The 16,354-nt window shown below is 43.1% G+C and overlaps 1 protein-coding gene and 1 pseudogene across 2 annotated transcripts in view; one reads left to right on the forward strand and one right to left on the reverse strand.

Annotated features, from left to right (window-relative positions):
• Positions 1-16,029, reverse strand: part of IGBP1 (immunoglobulin binding protein 1) — a 38,672-nt gene extending 22,643 nt beyond the window's left edge. Inside the window, exons 1-5 of the mRNA XM_081223316.1 lie at positions 15,808-16,029; positions 15,127-15,420; positions 6,558-6,753; positions 4,675-4,754; positions 3,850-3,962 (exon numbers count right to left, since the gene is read on the reverse strand). Coding sequence (XP_081079442.1) covers positions 3,850-3,962; positions 4,675-4,754; positions 6,558-6,753; positions 15,127-15,420; positions 15,808-15,998 — 874 coding nt within the window. The 5' untranslated portion in view covers positions 15,999-16,029. The remainder of the gene's footprint in view (positions 1-3,849; positions 3,963-4,674; positions 4,755-6,557; positions 6,754-15,126; positions 15,421-15,807) is intronic.
• LOC308609600 (ferritin heavy chain-like) lies at positions 2,116-2,972 on the forward strand (annotated as a pseudogene). Its single transcript has one exon. The product of its transcript is annotated as a ferritin heavy chain-like (transcript).
• Positions 16,030-16,354: the final 325 nt, after the last annotated feature.

Below are 16,354 nucleotides of genomic sequence, written 5' to 3' on the forward strand. Positions count from 1 at the left end.
TTGGATTTTGGCCATTCTTATAGGGGTGTAGTGGGATCACTGTTGTTTTAATTTGCAATTCCCTAATGACATATGATGTTGGGCATCTTTTCATATGCTTATTTCCCCTCTATATAATCTTCTTTGGTGAGGTGTCTAAGGTCTTTTACTCATTTTTAAATTGGGGTGTTTAGGGACTTCCCTGGTGGCTCAGTGGTTAAGAATCTGCCTGCCAACACAGGGGACACGGGTTCGAGCCCTGGTCTGGGAAGATCTAACGTGCCGCAGAGCAACTAAGCCCCTGTGCCACAACTACGGAGCTGGCGTGCCACAATTACTGAAGCCCAAGCGCCTAGAGCCTGTGCTCCGCAACAAGAGAAGCCACCGCAATGAGAAGCCCATGCACCGCAACAAAGAGTAGCCCTCACTCAATGCAACTAGAGAAAGCCCGCGCACAGCAACAAAGACCCAACACAATGAAAAATTAAATAAATAAATAAATAAAATTGGGGTGTTTAATTGAGGCATTACTTCACTATCTCTGGGACCCACTGTTTCAAATGGCAAGGTGACAACAATTCATATCACTGTTCTTCTGTGTGTAATATGTACTTTATCTCTGGCTGCTTTTAAGATTCTCTTTTTCTTTTGTTTTCGGCAGTTTGACTATGATGTCCCTAGGCTTGGTTTTCACTGTATTTAAAACCTGCTTAGTTAGGGCTTACTGCTATTTCTAAATTTCTAAATTTGTGTTTCACAGATTTGGGGAACATTTCAGCCATCATTCCTTCAATTTTTTTTAATGGCCCCTTCTCTCTCTTTCTTCTCTCCTACTGGTATTCCAATTGTACATATGGTAGACCTTTTTACATTGTTCCACAGGTCATTGAGGCTCTTCGTTTTTAACCAGTCTTTTTTTTTTTTCTTCAGATTGGCTTATTTCAAGTTAACCAACCCTTTCTCCTGTCATTGCCAATCTGCTATTAATCTCATCCAATTTTTAAAAATTGAAATATAGTTGATATACAATGTTATGTTAGTTTCAGGTGCATTACAGTGGTTTGACATTTGCATACATTATGAAATAATCACCACCATAAATCTGGTAACCATCTGTCCCTACACAAAGTTATCACAATATTATTGACCACATTTCTTATGCTGTATATTACACCCCTATGGCTTTATTTATTTTATAACTAGAGGTTTATAGCTCTTAATCCCCTTCACCTATTTCCCCTCTCCAACCTCCCACTCCTGTGGCAACCACCCATGTTTTTGTCTGTATCTATGAGTCTGGTTTTTGATTTTTAAACTTCAGATATTGTATTTTTCAGTTCCACAATTTTTTGTGCATAGTTTCTACTTCTCTGAGATTTCTTACCTTTTCATTCATTACAAGTATATTTTCCCCTATGCCCCTGAGCATAGAAATAAGCTGCTTTAAAGTCCTTATCTGCTAATTTCAACATCTGAGTCATCTTGGGGTTGGTTTTCATTGATTGCTTTTCCTCTTGAGTATAAGTCACATTTTCTTTTTTTTTTTCTGTACGTGTAGTAGTTGAGGACTGAATCCCAGACTTTGTGAATGGTTATGTTGTAGAGATTATGAATTCTGTTTTGTTCCTCTAAAAAGTACTGATTTTTCATTTCAGTTAAGTTTTCATTTGTCTAGAACGAAAATTCCAAATTCTGTTTCCTCTGCATTGGGCAGTAGCTGGGTTATCCATTCAGTTATTTTAGCTCTATCGAGGGTGCTTGGAGTCCATCCTGTATAGCTTAGTAGTCTGCCAGAGATTTGGACAGGCTTTATACAATTAGGGCTCCTCCTCTGTGGTTCTCTCCTGGGATATCTTCTCAGGTTTCAGTTGCTACAGTCACCCTGAACTCAGTCCTCTCCTTCCTCATCCGATAAGACTGGTTTCTATCCAAGTTTTACCTACCTCCATATTACAGCAAGTGCAGCCTGCCCATGGGTGAAAAGTTATAAAAAAAACAGGAAACCTTTTCAAATGACCACTCTTCTCTTTGCTACAGTGGAAACAGCATTGGAAGTGGGAATTTTAGGGCCTGTATTAACATCCTAGCCTGTCCACTTTCTAGCTATGTTTACTTTGGGTTAGTTCTCAGACACCATTTCCTCATTCTAAAATGGGAGTAAACACAGTCCTCGCAGAGAGTCGCCGTGGTTTCCTGCTTCAACAGTGCTTGGATGGAACCCGGCGCTCATCTCCCGCTCCGGCCGGCCGCTCAGAGCCAGCCCTCGCCACCACCTCACAGCGCCCTCCGACCGCCCCAAGGTCCCCGCCGCTGTTACAGCGCCGTGCAGCCACCGCCACCGCTTCACCTCAGCCGCCCGCCATGACGACCGCGTCCCCCTCGCAGGTGCGCCAGAACTACCACCAGGACTCGGAGGCCGCCATCAACCTCCAGATCAACCTGGAGCTCTACGCCTCCTACATCTGCCTGTCCATGTCGTACTATTTTGACCGTGATGATGTGGCTTTGAAGAACTTTGCCAAATACTTTCTTCACCAATCTTGTGAGGAGAGGGAACATGCTGAGAAACTGATGAAGCTGCAGAACCAACGGGGTGGCCGAATCTTCCTTCAGGATATCAAGAAACCAGACTGTGATGACTGGGATAATGGGCTGAATGCAATAGAATGTGCGCTACACTTGGAAAAAAGTGTGAATCAGTCACTACTGGAACTGCACAAACTGGCCACTGAGAAAAATGACCCCCATTTGTGTGACTTCATTGAGACTCATTATCTGAAAGAGCAGGTGAAATCCACTAAAGAATTGGGTGACCACGTAACCAACTTGTGCACGATGGGGGCCCCCCCGCATCTGGCATGGCACAGTATCTCTTTGATAAGCACACCCTGGGAAATAGTGATAATGAGAGCTAAGCCTTAGGCTGGCTTCTCGTAGCCACAGGGGTGACTTCCCTGGTCACCAAGGCAGTGCATGCATGTTTGGGTTACCTTTATCTTTTCTGTAAGTTGTACCAAAACATCTACAAGTCCTTTCCTTAGTACCATTCCTTCAAATAAAGTAATTTGGTACCCCCGCCCAAATAATAAATAAATAAATAAAATGGGAGTAAGAATGTTTGCTTCATGGGGTTGTTAAGAGTATCAAGTGAGATAATACATGAGATAAGGAAAATAGGCTCAGAGGGGCTAGACGATGTCCTATCTAAGTGGTAGGAGTAATTGGTTACTCCAGATCTGTCCGTGCTTTTTCTGCTGTGCCATATTGCTTCCATCTTTCTAACGACTACCAGCTCCACCTTTCCCTCCCAAACACACGTCCAAGTACCTACCATGATCTAATTACCAAACTGAGCACCAAGAACACAGTAAGCCAAAGTCCTTGCCCTCAAGAAGTTCCAAGTACCATTCCCTTCTTATATAAGTGTTGACTGCCCTACAGTCTATGTCTGATTTTGGTCACTCTCAGGGCCTTCAGATAGCTGTTTTGTTATATTCTGTTCAGTCTGTAATTGTTATCTATAGGAGGGGTTGGCCTGATACAACCTACCCTGCTGTTACCAGAAGCAGAACTGCTATTTATGGATTTTTGGCTTTGCTATCTAGCTGCTCAGTATGTTTTTATGCCATGATATTTGGAGAAATTAAAAAACTATGCTGTCCCACTGCCCCCATCCTCCCAAAATCATGTGCTATTTATTTTAATAATAAATGAAATAAAATACTGACTAGAATCTTTCTATTACTCAGAATCTTTGTCCAGATTTCTTTTGCTTCTAAAGGGCAGCAATACTTGGTCTGAATTTAATTGCTCGAGAGTTAGGGACCGGTAGCGTAGTAGTATAACTACTCTCCTCCCACCCCTCCATACCTGATGTTTTCTTGGCTATACCCTGATCAGGTAATGCTCCAAATTTCCGATGCTGTTCATACCAGTCATTCACTGTCATAGATGCCAGACTTGGATAACCAGCTCCAAATACTCTGCAAGAATAACACTGCATTTAGAAAAGTAAACATAAATAGCTCTATTAAAAAGCCTCTTCTCTTTAGTGATAAAGCCTGTGTCTGTTTCATCCTTGTTCCCCTACCCAGCTATCTTCTGAGGATTTGTGCAAACTCCTGTTAGGATATGTAAAAAGAGGCATCCAGGAAGGAGAATTAAAGGCAAGAGCTTTCATGAGAAGATAAATAGCCCAGAATCATCTCCCAGTAAGCAATCCTGGAGGCTAATGCCCCACAGAGGAGTGATGATACGATGGAAGGAGTATTTATACTTGGAGGGTATAAAAGATACACAGAGGAAGAAGACTCTTCTGCCACCCTATGGAAAAGCATCCCCAAACTCAGAATTAAAACCTAGATAGGCAAACATGTCCTTTTGAGAACTGTAGCTGAAGGAAACAGTGGGAAACAATTTTAAGGTCTACAATTCTCCCTTAGATTCTTTTCTTCTTTCTGTTTTTAATTAGTTAATTAATTAATTTTTGTTGGTTTCCTTTCTAGCCTATTTTTAAGCTCGAGTTTGTGAGGGAAATGTCTGATGAAGACAGACAGAGAAAGTATCAGAGGAGATACCTCTGATGAAAGAACAGCCTCTCCAGGTGAAGCCATTACCTTCTGGTACTCATGCACTGTAAATGAACCATAAAAGCAGGGGGCTTGCAAAGGCAACCCACTTTTTAATACTACCTACTTGGCTTGGGCCATGTCCCGAGTGAGAACAAACGGTTTCATTGGAGGCCTGTCCCGACGAGATGAGTGAGAAGTTGATGCCTAAAAAGGAAATTAATTATCAGAAGTGTACTTGTCATTCTGCCCACCCTACTATGCAGGCTCTTATGTCTTTAGGTGCTTAAAAAGCCCTATTTATCAGTCTCTAAGATATATCTGCAGAATACTAATGGTGGAGGTTGGTTAGCTCTCCTGAGGTGGCCCAAGTATCTTGCTGGAAAGGGAGGAAGAGAAAGCTCTCCCAGGAATCATTTCACCACAAGTGAAAAATTACTTGACTTTAAAATACTCCCCTCCAAAGAGGAAGATTCCAAAGCCTTCTTCCCTGTTCCATCTAAAACCCTTGAGCTCAATTTGAAGCCCCTTTCCTTAGCCTGGCCTTCAGTGCTAAAGTTGAATTATGAAGACCCTTCTGCTAAAACCCTGTCCAATGTAATTTTGCTATTAATTGTCATGAGCTCCCTAGAGTGTTTTAGAAGTGGATGTCCCTAAATGGAAGGGGGGGAAGAATGGGTTAGTATTTTTCATATACAGGTGCACAGAAATGTTTCAAGGAAACTTGGCTGTCCAGGGGCACACCAAAACAAACTATGGTCAAGAAAAGATGTTCACTTGGTTCTAAACTCCATCACTTCCAGAGCCAATCCCAATACCAAATGAGAAAGTATAAAAACAAAAAACTGGCGGGCTTCCCTGGTGGTGCAGTGGTTGAGAGTCCGCCTGCTGATGCAGGGGTCACGGGTTCGTGCCCCGGTCCGGGAAGATCCCACATGCTGCGGAGCGGCTGGGCCCGTGAGCCATGGCCGCTGAGCCTGCGCGTCCGGAGCCTGTGCTCCGCAACGGGAGAAGCCACAACAGTGAGAGGCCCGCATACCGCAAAAAAAAAAAAAAAAAAAAAAAAGAAAACAAACTAAGGAGATGGGAGGATCCAGAGGAGTCCAGCCTCATGATTCTTGAAAACCACTCATCTAGATATGCCCAAGGGGCCTTAAGGCTTTAGAATACTAATTGTTCATTCTTTGATCCCTTCACAGGAGAAACTAGGTTGATGTTACCCTGAGGCAAAAGCTCCTGGCTAATTAGTGGAAATCGAATTAGCAAGAGGTTTCTCTGAGGACTTAAATGCCTGCGACTAACTGATAAATTCAACTCAATTCATGTTATATTCTGAACCAAAAAGTAAGTGGCAGCAGAGCCTAATATTTTGAAGTAGCAGCTCCAAAACACAGTTATGATCTTCAGAGACAGCCAAAGTGGGGTTACACCAAGTTTTCTTTACCAATATGCCTGACATTTTGTGCAGAGATGTCCTTGCTGTGTTTCATACTTGGGTGACCTGAGGTGTGAGAGTGTATCATTGTGTAAGGTTAAATCCTGGTTTCTCCCCCAACCTAAACACATTCCACGTCTTTTGCTTTATCTTCTTTTTACTCTTTTCTCTCTTTTCCAGTTACACTCTTCTTCTTCATTCCCATCCTATCCCTCTTCCTGTTTATTACAGTCAAGCACAGGTTTTCAAGGCCCACCTCCCTATGCCTTCCTTCAGCAGTCATGACTGCTCACAGCCCAAACCAATTTTCACTTCAGAGAAGCCTCCCTCCCTCCTGGCATGGCACAAAATTACAAAAGACTGGAAGTGTGTTACAGGTTAGAAAGCACTGGGAAACAATACTATAAACTAGAAAGAAAGCTATCCTAGTGAACCTTCAGCCTTCCTCCACTAATCTTAATAAGAACAATGATTTTATGGAGACTTAAAAGGATTTTAATTCGATTACTCTCCTGTAGAAGATTCAAATCTCTGACAGTAGCTTTTTCAGCGATATAGGCAGTGACCAGGCTTACCTCTTTTGAAGAGTCTTTTCCTCTCAAGATCTTTATCTCCTGGTCAATGCTCTCAATCTCTTCTAAGCTGATACCAATCCACCTTCGAAGGTGAAGGAGGTAATATTCACGAACACGCTCATCATCTGCTTGACCACTTTCCACAGCAGATTTCAGTGCAGACAACCTATGCTCCACCTCCTTCTTCTGCTTGTATCTGTTCCACAGAAACACATTAGCCATGAACTTAAAAATAAAGAGGTGTTCCTTCAAAAGAAGGCCACAATACAATGTTACCTTTACAAATGACCAGGTACACCGATTTCCATTTAGGCAAAAATACAGATTCTATACCTCAGAATTTGCCACCAAGGCAGTTCTCTCAAGACTACAAGGCAAGGAAAGGATCAGCAGAAGCTGAGGAATACATCCTGAAACCAGAAAAATATCGAGATAACCTGATCTGAGCAACTCTTCCCATCATATTTTGAGATGGGAGAGCCTTAGTAATTTTATGACATCAACCTTTACTAGGTCGGGTGCTTAGTATATACAATGTCCATTTGGGAATTACAGCTTCAAATAGTCATAGAATCTTAGGGGTCATTTACCTGACATTGATGCAGGAATTCCTTGTGAAACAGCTTAAAAAATGGTAATCTCTTCTTTTCTTCTCGGCAAAGCATTTCCAGCTCCTCTAACTCATCCTAGTATAATTTGAAGACTCATATCCACCCTGCCTGTCCTTTTCAAGATGTATTCTAGTGTGTCATCTATCACTCATTGGACTATTTACTGAGTACCTACTGTGTGACAGGTACTGTTCTCAGTGCTTGAGACACAACAGTGCATACAAGAAAGTCCTTGCTCTCCTGAAGCTTTCATTCTAGTGTGAGAAGACAGACAAAAAGAAATAGATGAGTCAGGTGGTGGTGAAGTGCTCTGAAGAAGCAAAAAAAGCAAGGTAAAGTGGATAGAGTGATGGTGCGAAAGTAGGGGTGATCAGGAGAGACTTCTTTGAAGAGATGACATTTGAGCAAAGACTTCAAGGAAATAAGGATGGAAGCCATGCCAGTATCTGAAACAGTGTTCTAAGGGGGAAAAGCAAATATGAAGGTCCTGGGGTGGGAGAGTGTTGGCCTGACATGTTTGAGAAATAGCAAGGAGGTCAGTGTGGCTGGCATGACGTGAAGAATAATAGGAAGTGAGGTCAGAGAGATAGCCAGGGCCATAATTTGTAGAACGCTGTAGGCCAAGAATACACGAAATATCAAATGTCATGATATTTTGAGAAGAGAAAGCCACTGGAAGCTTTAAAATAGAATACATGAAATGAACTTTTTTTTAATGGACTACTCTGTTGTGTGTAGACTGTGGGCAGGGGAGGCAAGGGTAGAGCAGGAAAATCAATTAAGAGGATATTGCCACAATCCAGGCGAGAGACAGTGACTTGAAATAGGGAGGTGGTGAGATGTGGACATAATTAAAATATAACAGTATTTGTTGATTTATTGGATGTAAGGTCTTGAGGCAAAGAGAGGAATCAAGGGAAAACTCCACAACTTCCAAGAGAAGTATCTTGAAATATCTATGTCTGGAACCCCACTCTAGACCTCCAGAATCAGACGCTCCTCTGTGGGTGTTCACCCAAATCTGAAGTTCTTAACCTGAGGTCCACGGACAGAGTTTGGAGGGGGGGGTATTCTTGAACTCCCCCAAATTTTGTATAGAGTTCTACGTGTATGCTTCTTTTTCTTTTTTTTTTTTTACTGGGGAGAGTTAAGGAGGTCCATGACCCACAAAAAGTCAAGAACCTCTGCTCTGGAATCATTCTTTATTATAAAAACTTTTAGGCTCTTCTGATCCTTTTAATCAACAAGTGGGCACTTTATGTAATGTTACAAATAACTGTCACAGCACCATCACAGGTGGCCTTCTGAGTAAAACACTACACAGGTCAATTCCTAGTTCATGAATGCTATTACAAATATCACTTGAGAACATTTAACTCTGGTGCCACGTCTACCCCCACCCTCTTTCTTGGATGTACCTAAGTCAGGAAAAAAAAATACACACACACACACACATCAGGGCCTTAGAATGTATGTAATCCAGGGTAAATTCTTGGTTAGTCTACTGGGCCTTTGAATAAGGTTCCTGTGCTTCCTTCCCCATCCTCTGCATGCAAGCGGTCTAGTCACACTCTCTGGTCTTTCCTTCTTCTCTACTTCCTTTGCTTCTATGACTTTGCTCCTAGTCATCTTTGGGACTTCTAAGTTCCTGAACTCCTATTCTTTGAGGCCAGGGTTTTTTAAACCTTTCTGTCTTAGCAGAAGAGCCCTTTCTTCTTATGAGAGCTTATTTGGAACTCCAAAAAGTAATAAAAGATAAAATCCTCCTTGGTTAAATCAGAGGAGGGCTCCCAACATGCCCCCTACCCAGGCACTGTGGTAGAATCTTAGGGCTCGAAGGAACAGATTGTAAACCACTGTCCTAGACCTTTGTCACTGTTCTAGATTTCCTATGGTGAGCCATTGCATGCAAACACTCCCTATCACACTAGAATTCCCCAGTGCCTGTCACCCTTCTGACTCTGGGCCACTTTCATCATTCATTCCCCTTTTCTGTTCCCAAGCTGCTGAAGAGAGGTAACGAATTACAAATTTGTGTCAAATGAGTCAACTACAAATTCATATGACCAAACTTCAGCGGAACGGTCACTCTTGTTCAGCTATCTTTTTGCTCATCTTTTGTGGATTCCATGCCAACATCATGCTCACCAGATGGCCAGCCAATGTAGAAATTCAATTTCCCTTTTTACCTTAAAATCTCTATAGCTTCACCTTTCCTCCTCTCCTCTTGCCTTTAAGGAGCTAATGTTGTCTTTACCATTCCACTTCGGCTATCAATCCTGTCCCCACCCACATTATTCCAAGCCTCACTCAATCATCCTCCCTGTCATTAGCAGTTACAATTTTTCACCCTACTAGTGCCTTTCCCCTATCCTAGAAACACCTTCCCTCAATCCATGTTCTGCCTTTTCAAATGACCACTCTTCTCTCTTTTCTAAACAGCACTAGAACTGGGAATTTGAAGACCTGAGTTTAAAGCCTGGCCACTTACCAGCCATGTAACTTTGGACAAGTCAGTACTCAGAGCCCATTTCCTTATTTCTAAAATGGGATAATATCTGCTTCATGGGGCTGTCAAGAGGATCAAATGAACAATATTCATGAAAGTGCTTTGTAAGCAGCAATATATTGTTATCTGATGGGAAAAATTGAGGTTAAGGGGGGCTAGATGATGCCCCATCTACTAGGTGGCAGAAATTGGACTGGTCACCCCAGGTCTGACTCCAAAGCCCAGGCTTTTTCTGCTATACCATATTGTTTCCATCTTTCTGATGACCACTCTATCTGTCCTTCCCAAAGATACCTCAAGTACCTACTATGATCCAGTTACTGGTTGGGTACCAAGGATATAATGATATAATTAGGATACTAAGGATATAATTAGTCAAGATCTCTGACCTTTAGAAGTTCCAAGTCTAGAAAATAACAGACTGTTAGGGCCTGATAAGTAACATAAACTAAGTGCTACAGTATCTGGGAGGGGAGACAGGTAGAGAGAAGCTTCAAAGAGGACATGGCATTTGTCCTCTCTCTTCCCCAGGCTTCTTTCTATAAGTACTTTTACTTGTACCTTGTTGAGTCTCTTACCTCTGCTCTTTCTTTCCTCTTCCTTCTCCCTTAATTGGCCCCAAGGTTTTATCCTTGGCTTTTTTGTTCTCTCTACATGTTTTTTCTTGGCAAACTATCCACACCCAGTGACACTCCTGAATTTTTAGCACTAGCAGCAAAACAGTCTGATAAGTTTTAGTTACACATTTCCATCTGTCTATGGACATGGCTGTCCAGTTGTCACTTTAGGACCTAAATTCAGTAAATCTAAAACTAGACTCATTACTTACCCAGCTTCTACTTCTCCATTTTTGTCAAAAGAATGTAGGTACAGTTAATCAAGACTTACACTCACGCCTCAAAGATGGGAATTAGAGTAGAGAAGATACGTGAACAAACAGGTTTTGAGGGAGAGAGAGGACATACCATTTAGGTGTTTTATGTAGGATGGCCTCACTGTGTAAAGTCATGAGGTGGGGGATGGAGGACTTACAGAAATTAAATAAGGATTTGAACAATTTGTTTTCTAATCATATAAATGCTTCTTGCAAAAGTAATATCTCTGATAGTTAACTTCATTTTTATCACTTCTTCCCAGTTGAAGTACTATTATAACACGTTAACTTGTCTTTCTGCCCCTCTCCTCCTTTTCAATGTTCCATACACATCACTTCCTTACAGTCCTCCATCCATACTACTCTTAGCTTCTGCCAAATCAGACTATTCTCCATTTCCTGTACATACCTCCAGCTACCCTGCCTTGGGCTTTTGCTCATGTTGTTCCCCCCTACTTGTCAAGAATAAATATTTTTTGAGCACCTTCTATATACCAAGCCCTGTGCTAGACATACCACAGAGAACAAGACAGAAATGGCTACCGCTCTCATGGAGTATACATTCTAGTAGGGGAGAAAGACAAAGCCCAGAAAGACAGATAAATGAAGAGCATTCCATGCAAAGAGAACAACATGTACAAAGACTCTGTAGAAGGAAAGAACTGGATCTGTTCGGAACTGAAAGAAGGCTATTATGGCAGCAGTCTAGTGAACAAGGGGAGTATGATATATGACGAGATTGGAGAGAGGCAGATGCCAGATCATCCAGGTCTTTATAGTTAATGGCTTGGATATTTCAGGTGAGAGATGCTGGTGGCCTAGATGAAGGTATGATAGTGGAGAAAGAGAGAAACAGAAGGACATAAGGTACATTTTGTAGCTAGAACTGGCAGGCCTTGTTGATGGACTGGATGTGGCAATTCAGAAGGGAGGAACTGAAGCTAACTCCTAGGTTTCTAGCTTAAAACCTGGGTGAGTGGTGGTCTGTTTATTGAGGTGGTAAAGACATGAGTGCGGGGGCACATCTGGGGATTAAAAAGCCAGCAGTTCGGGCTTCCCTGGTGGCGCAGTGGTTGGGAGTCCGCCTGCCGATGCAGGGGACACGGGTTCGTGCCCCGGTCTGGGAGGATCCCACATGCCGCGGAGCGGCTGGGCCCGTGAGCCATGGCCGCTGAACCTGCGCGTCTGGAGCCTGTGCTCCGCAACGGGAGAGGCCGCAACAGTGAGACGCCCGCGTACCGCAAAAAAAATAAAAAATAAAAAGTTCAAAGATCAAGCTTTCTAACCAAAGAAATGTAAATCAAAACAATGAGGTATCTTTCCTGCTTGCCCATCTGGATTTTCTAAGTGCTGCCATTCAATACTGTTGCAGTGGGACATACTTTGAAACTTTGTTATTGTGGAAAGCAATATAATTACCATCAAGAGTCAAAATATTCAAACCTTTTGATTTAGGCACTGGTCCTTCTAGAAATCTGTCCTACAGGAACAGTGACAGATGCAGTTATGTTTCCTCATAACATTACTTAGAATAGCAAATAAAAAATCAACCCATAGGGTTTCCCTGGTGGCGCAGTGGTTGAGAGTCCACCTGCTGATGCAGGGGGCACGGGTTCGTGCCCCGGTCCGGGAGGATCCCACATGCCGCGGAGCGGCTGGGCTCGTGAGCCATGGCCACTGAGCCTGTGCGTCCGGAGCCTGTGCTCCACAACGGGAGAGGCCACAACAGTGAGAGGCCCGCGTACCGCAAAAAAAAAAAAAAAGAAAAAGAAGAAAAAAAAAATCAACCCATAGACAGGCTAAGCATTTGACAATAAAAGATTAGTTTAAATAATTATGATATGACTGTAAGCTGGAATACTATTTAACCATTAAATACCATGGCTTCAAAAGACATAGGGAAATCAAAACAGGATGTTAGGTTTAAAAAAAAGGATAAAAAAACTATATTTATGGTATTCTTCTAAATTTATTAACTAAAATAACTATGTATCTGGAAGGAAATGCATCAGATAGTTAAAAAAGCTCATCTCTGAGTGCTAGGATGAAGACTTATTTTTAATTTAAAAAATGTTCTGTTATCCAACTTTCTACAATGAGTATTATTACTTTTACATTCAGGCTAACCTGTAATTTGCATTTTTAATTTGCATCCTTCTAGTCTCACCTCAAATGCTACTACATTCCGAAACCTTTTCCTTAACCCTCCAACCAGATGTGATCCCTCCCTGGTCTTTGTCCACAACACCATTTGTATCTCTCTAGTGCATTTACAGTCTTTTTTTTGGGGGGGGATATATTACGATTATTTGGATATCAAATTCACTGTTTAAACTACCTGTTATATGCCAACAGGCTGCCCCTACCTTCTTACAAAGGACATGATACTGAATTCCACTTCATATCAGTCTATCCCATTTCCTCAAAAATCATTCTCTGTCACTCACTAGCTCTTAACCATACTTTATTATTCTTTAAAGCCCTTACCACCTAAAATCACATTTTTATTTACTAGCTTACTGTTTGTCTCCTCCACCAAAACAAGAGCTCCATGAGGGCATGGACTTTGTCTGGGTCTCCATTACTTAGCACACAGTAAAGGCTCAATAAATATGTTAAATGAATCAATCAATTTTCAGCTCTCTAGACCAGGCCTCTCCACTGAGCTTCATGCTACAGATACCTTGACTTGGATGTCTCCTAGGCACCTTAAATGCAACATGTCTCAATATACAATTCATACTCTCCCCTCTCTGTTCTTCCTCTTCTATTCCCCCATCTCAATGAGTTCCACAGCCACCCACCATCTACATCAGAAACATGGACATCTTCCTTGCTGCTTCATTCTACCCTACCTGTCACAAGCAATTGATCGTTTTCTGCAGATTCAACCCTATAAACAAATATATCCCCTCCATCCCTTCTGCCATTGTAGTAGTAAAGTCTCATCACCTCTGTGACGTAACTGGATCTAATCTTCTCCCTCAGAATACTTCCTAACTGCTGCTAGAGTATGCTAGTTAAAATGCAAATATGACCTTGCTACTCTTTAAGGAAAAAAAAAAAAAAAAACCTCCAGTGGATCCCTAGTCACCAAACAAATCTCAGGCTCTTCAGCATGGCCTAATAATAGGTAACATTTATAGAATATTTACTATGTAACAGATACTGTGCTAGCTGTTTTATGTGGTTTATTTTATTAATGCCTCTTAACCCTATGATAGGTACCACTGTTACTTAGACTTCACATATGAGGAAACCTGAGGCTCAGACAGGTTACATAAGCTATCCCAAGTCCAATGGCTTATAAGTAAAGCTGGGTCTCAAACCCAGGTCTCTCATTCCACGACCTGTACTCAGCTACAAAGATATGACAATAGCTGACTTTGAGTGCTTACTGTATCAGACAATGTGGTAAGAGCTTTTTATGCATTTCTCTTCTATTTTATAGGACCTATTATTATCCAATTTGACATCTGGGGAAGTTAAGGCACTGAGGGATTAAGCAACCTACCCAAAATCAGAATGACTAAATTTTGGAGCTGGGATTCAAACCCCCTTCCGAAGTTCTCAGGAACAAGGTCGTCCTTTCACCTTCCCCACACCCCAAGCTCTCCTTGGTCTGAACACTACGACATTCTTCAGCATCATTCTTTCCCCTTCTTCACCACCCACTTTGTGTTCTAGCATCACCTAATTGCTTACAGTTGTTCCCCACCCCAGCACTGTGGTCTTTAATGTCCCTGTAGCTTTACTAATGCTATTATCTCTGCTGGCTAAAGCCCTCCTTTCCTCTTCCTCTAGACGATACTCCAATGCATCCTTAAACAACTCATCACAGGAGTCACCTCGTCCAGGGAGCCTTCTCCTCTCTCCTGCTCCCTCTTTGGTTAGGTGCCCCTCCTGTCTGCTCTCCTGATACCTTGTGCATTTCCCTATCACATCTTTTTGTAATTTATACTGTTTCTATGCCTCTTTTCCTCACCACACTGTATGCTCCTCCAAGGCAGAGACCACCCATATCCATACAAACGCCCATACTCAGTTTGAATCCCCGGTGCCTAGCATAGCTCCTAAACACTATGAGCACTCTTTTTAAAAAACTAAACTAAGAGAGTAAGCAAGGTGTTCAAGGTCACATAATGAAGCTATCAGCACTAAGATTAGTTCAGGATGTTACACACCTGATCCACTATTGTTAGAACAGAGCTTCTCAATCAATTGACCATAAATGGACTATAGCTACAAGATATTTGTGCCCTTCAGAGATACTTACCTCACTGTACCATGTGAGTATTGCTATGCTGTGATGTGGGAGAGACTGGGAAACACTGTGCTAAACTACATTGCTGTTGTTGGCAACCATAAGGTGCTAGGGGTCTGACAGTTAGGTATGATCATTTCAACCAAGGCAGAGGCTTCTTGAAAAACTCAGGAGTTTGCTCTCACCAGGGCCTATACTAAATAAGAACCCAAAGAGTGACACACACCATTTTTTCCCACCCCCCCCAGAAAAAAAACATGCACCCCTCCCCCCCAACAGCACTGCCATTGGGCAGTCTTCAAATGACCCACCTCTCTATTTTAGCCTGTCTCTGAGATGCCATAGAAACGAGGCTAGGATAGGCCATGGAGGAATCAGCAGTGTTATTTTCAGCAGAGTTGGTCTTGGTTTTGGGCAGCTCAAACTCTGCCACATGGTAGTATTGGCACTGAGTTAAGTAGTTTAAAAAGTGTTCTCGAGCCCACTGCAAATGATCTAGACGCTTGCTGGGGTTGACTTGTTTCATGGCGAATGCTCCTTGAAATGCTGGCACCATCAGGTACTTCAGATCGGTGGAAGCAATCTCTTCCAAATCTTCATTTCGGCTGGAAAGAGCAAAGAGGAGGCTGTGAAGTCTGCCTGGGTATTCAAACTGTGGCCCTGGCTTCCTGGGGGAGGGAAGGGCTGGGGTGGGGGTGGAGGTGGGACAAAGGGAGGAGGCACCGGGAACAGCTGCCAGTTTTCTTCACTGACAGTGGCTGAGCGCTCACACCCACTGCCTATACAAATAGCCAACACTAGGGAGCAGAGTTGTGTGATATTAAGTATCTCGGAAGAGAGGTGGAGAATGGAAACAATGTACACAAGGTCGTAGTGGGACGTAGGAAAGAAAGGCTCCGGGTTTTAAAGGTCTCCTGCACCCAGGATCAATGGTTTCGCCCTTGGTAACTATTATTACCTACATTCTCAGTCATACTACCCTCTCCCCGTACCTGAACAAGTCGAGCTCCAATAACATTTCGGCAGCCTTCTTCAGGAGGTCCAGCCCCTTGAACACCTTATCTTGGATGATCCGGGAGCCGGTGGGTTCAGTCGCGACTTCCACTTCGTCCAGAAGCTGCTTGCTGGTTTCGAACAGCTCGGGGAGCCGCGGCAGCAGTAAGTCGTCTTCGGCTGTTGCCATCTTGGGGCAGGGAAGAACACGGAAAACCTCACTTCCGACCCTGGGACGGATGGGCTGGGCTGCCAGCAACGAAACCGGAAGGGGCGCAGCATTGGTCCAGCGGCTCCATTGTTACCTAAGCGTCGGACAGCTGCCAGAAGCGGCTGTTAGCTAAACCTAGCAACCGTTTCCATAGACTCATTTTACCAGGCTGCCTATTAACAGTAGTAGGCATCTGTTACAGACACACAACGCGCAAACAATCCGGGTCTGGGCAGTGCCGTAGGCTCTGAAGCGCGGGTGTGACGAGGCTGAATTCGGAGCTAGGGCGGGTGCGAGAGGGTAGGCGCGGGCGCGCCTCCGGAGTCGGCCAGGCG

The sequence above is a fragment of the Mesoplodon bidens genome, assembly GCF_964165515.1.
Source record: "Mesoplodon bidens genome assembly, chromosome: X".
Taxonomy (NCBI): Eukaryota; Metazoa; Chordata; class Mammalia; order Artiodactyla; family Ziphiidae; genus Mesoplodon; species Mesoplodon bidens.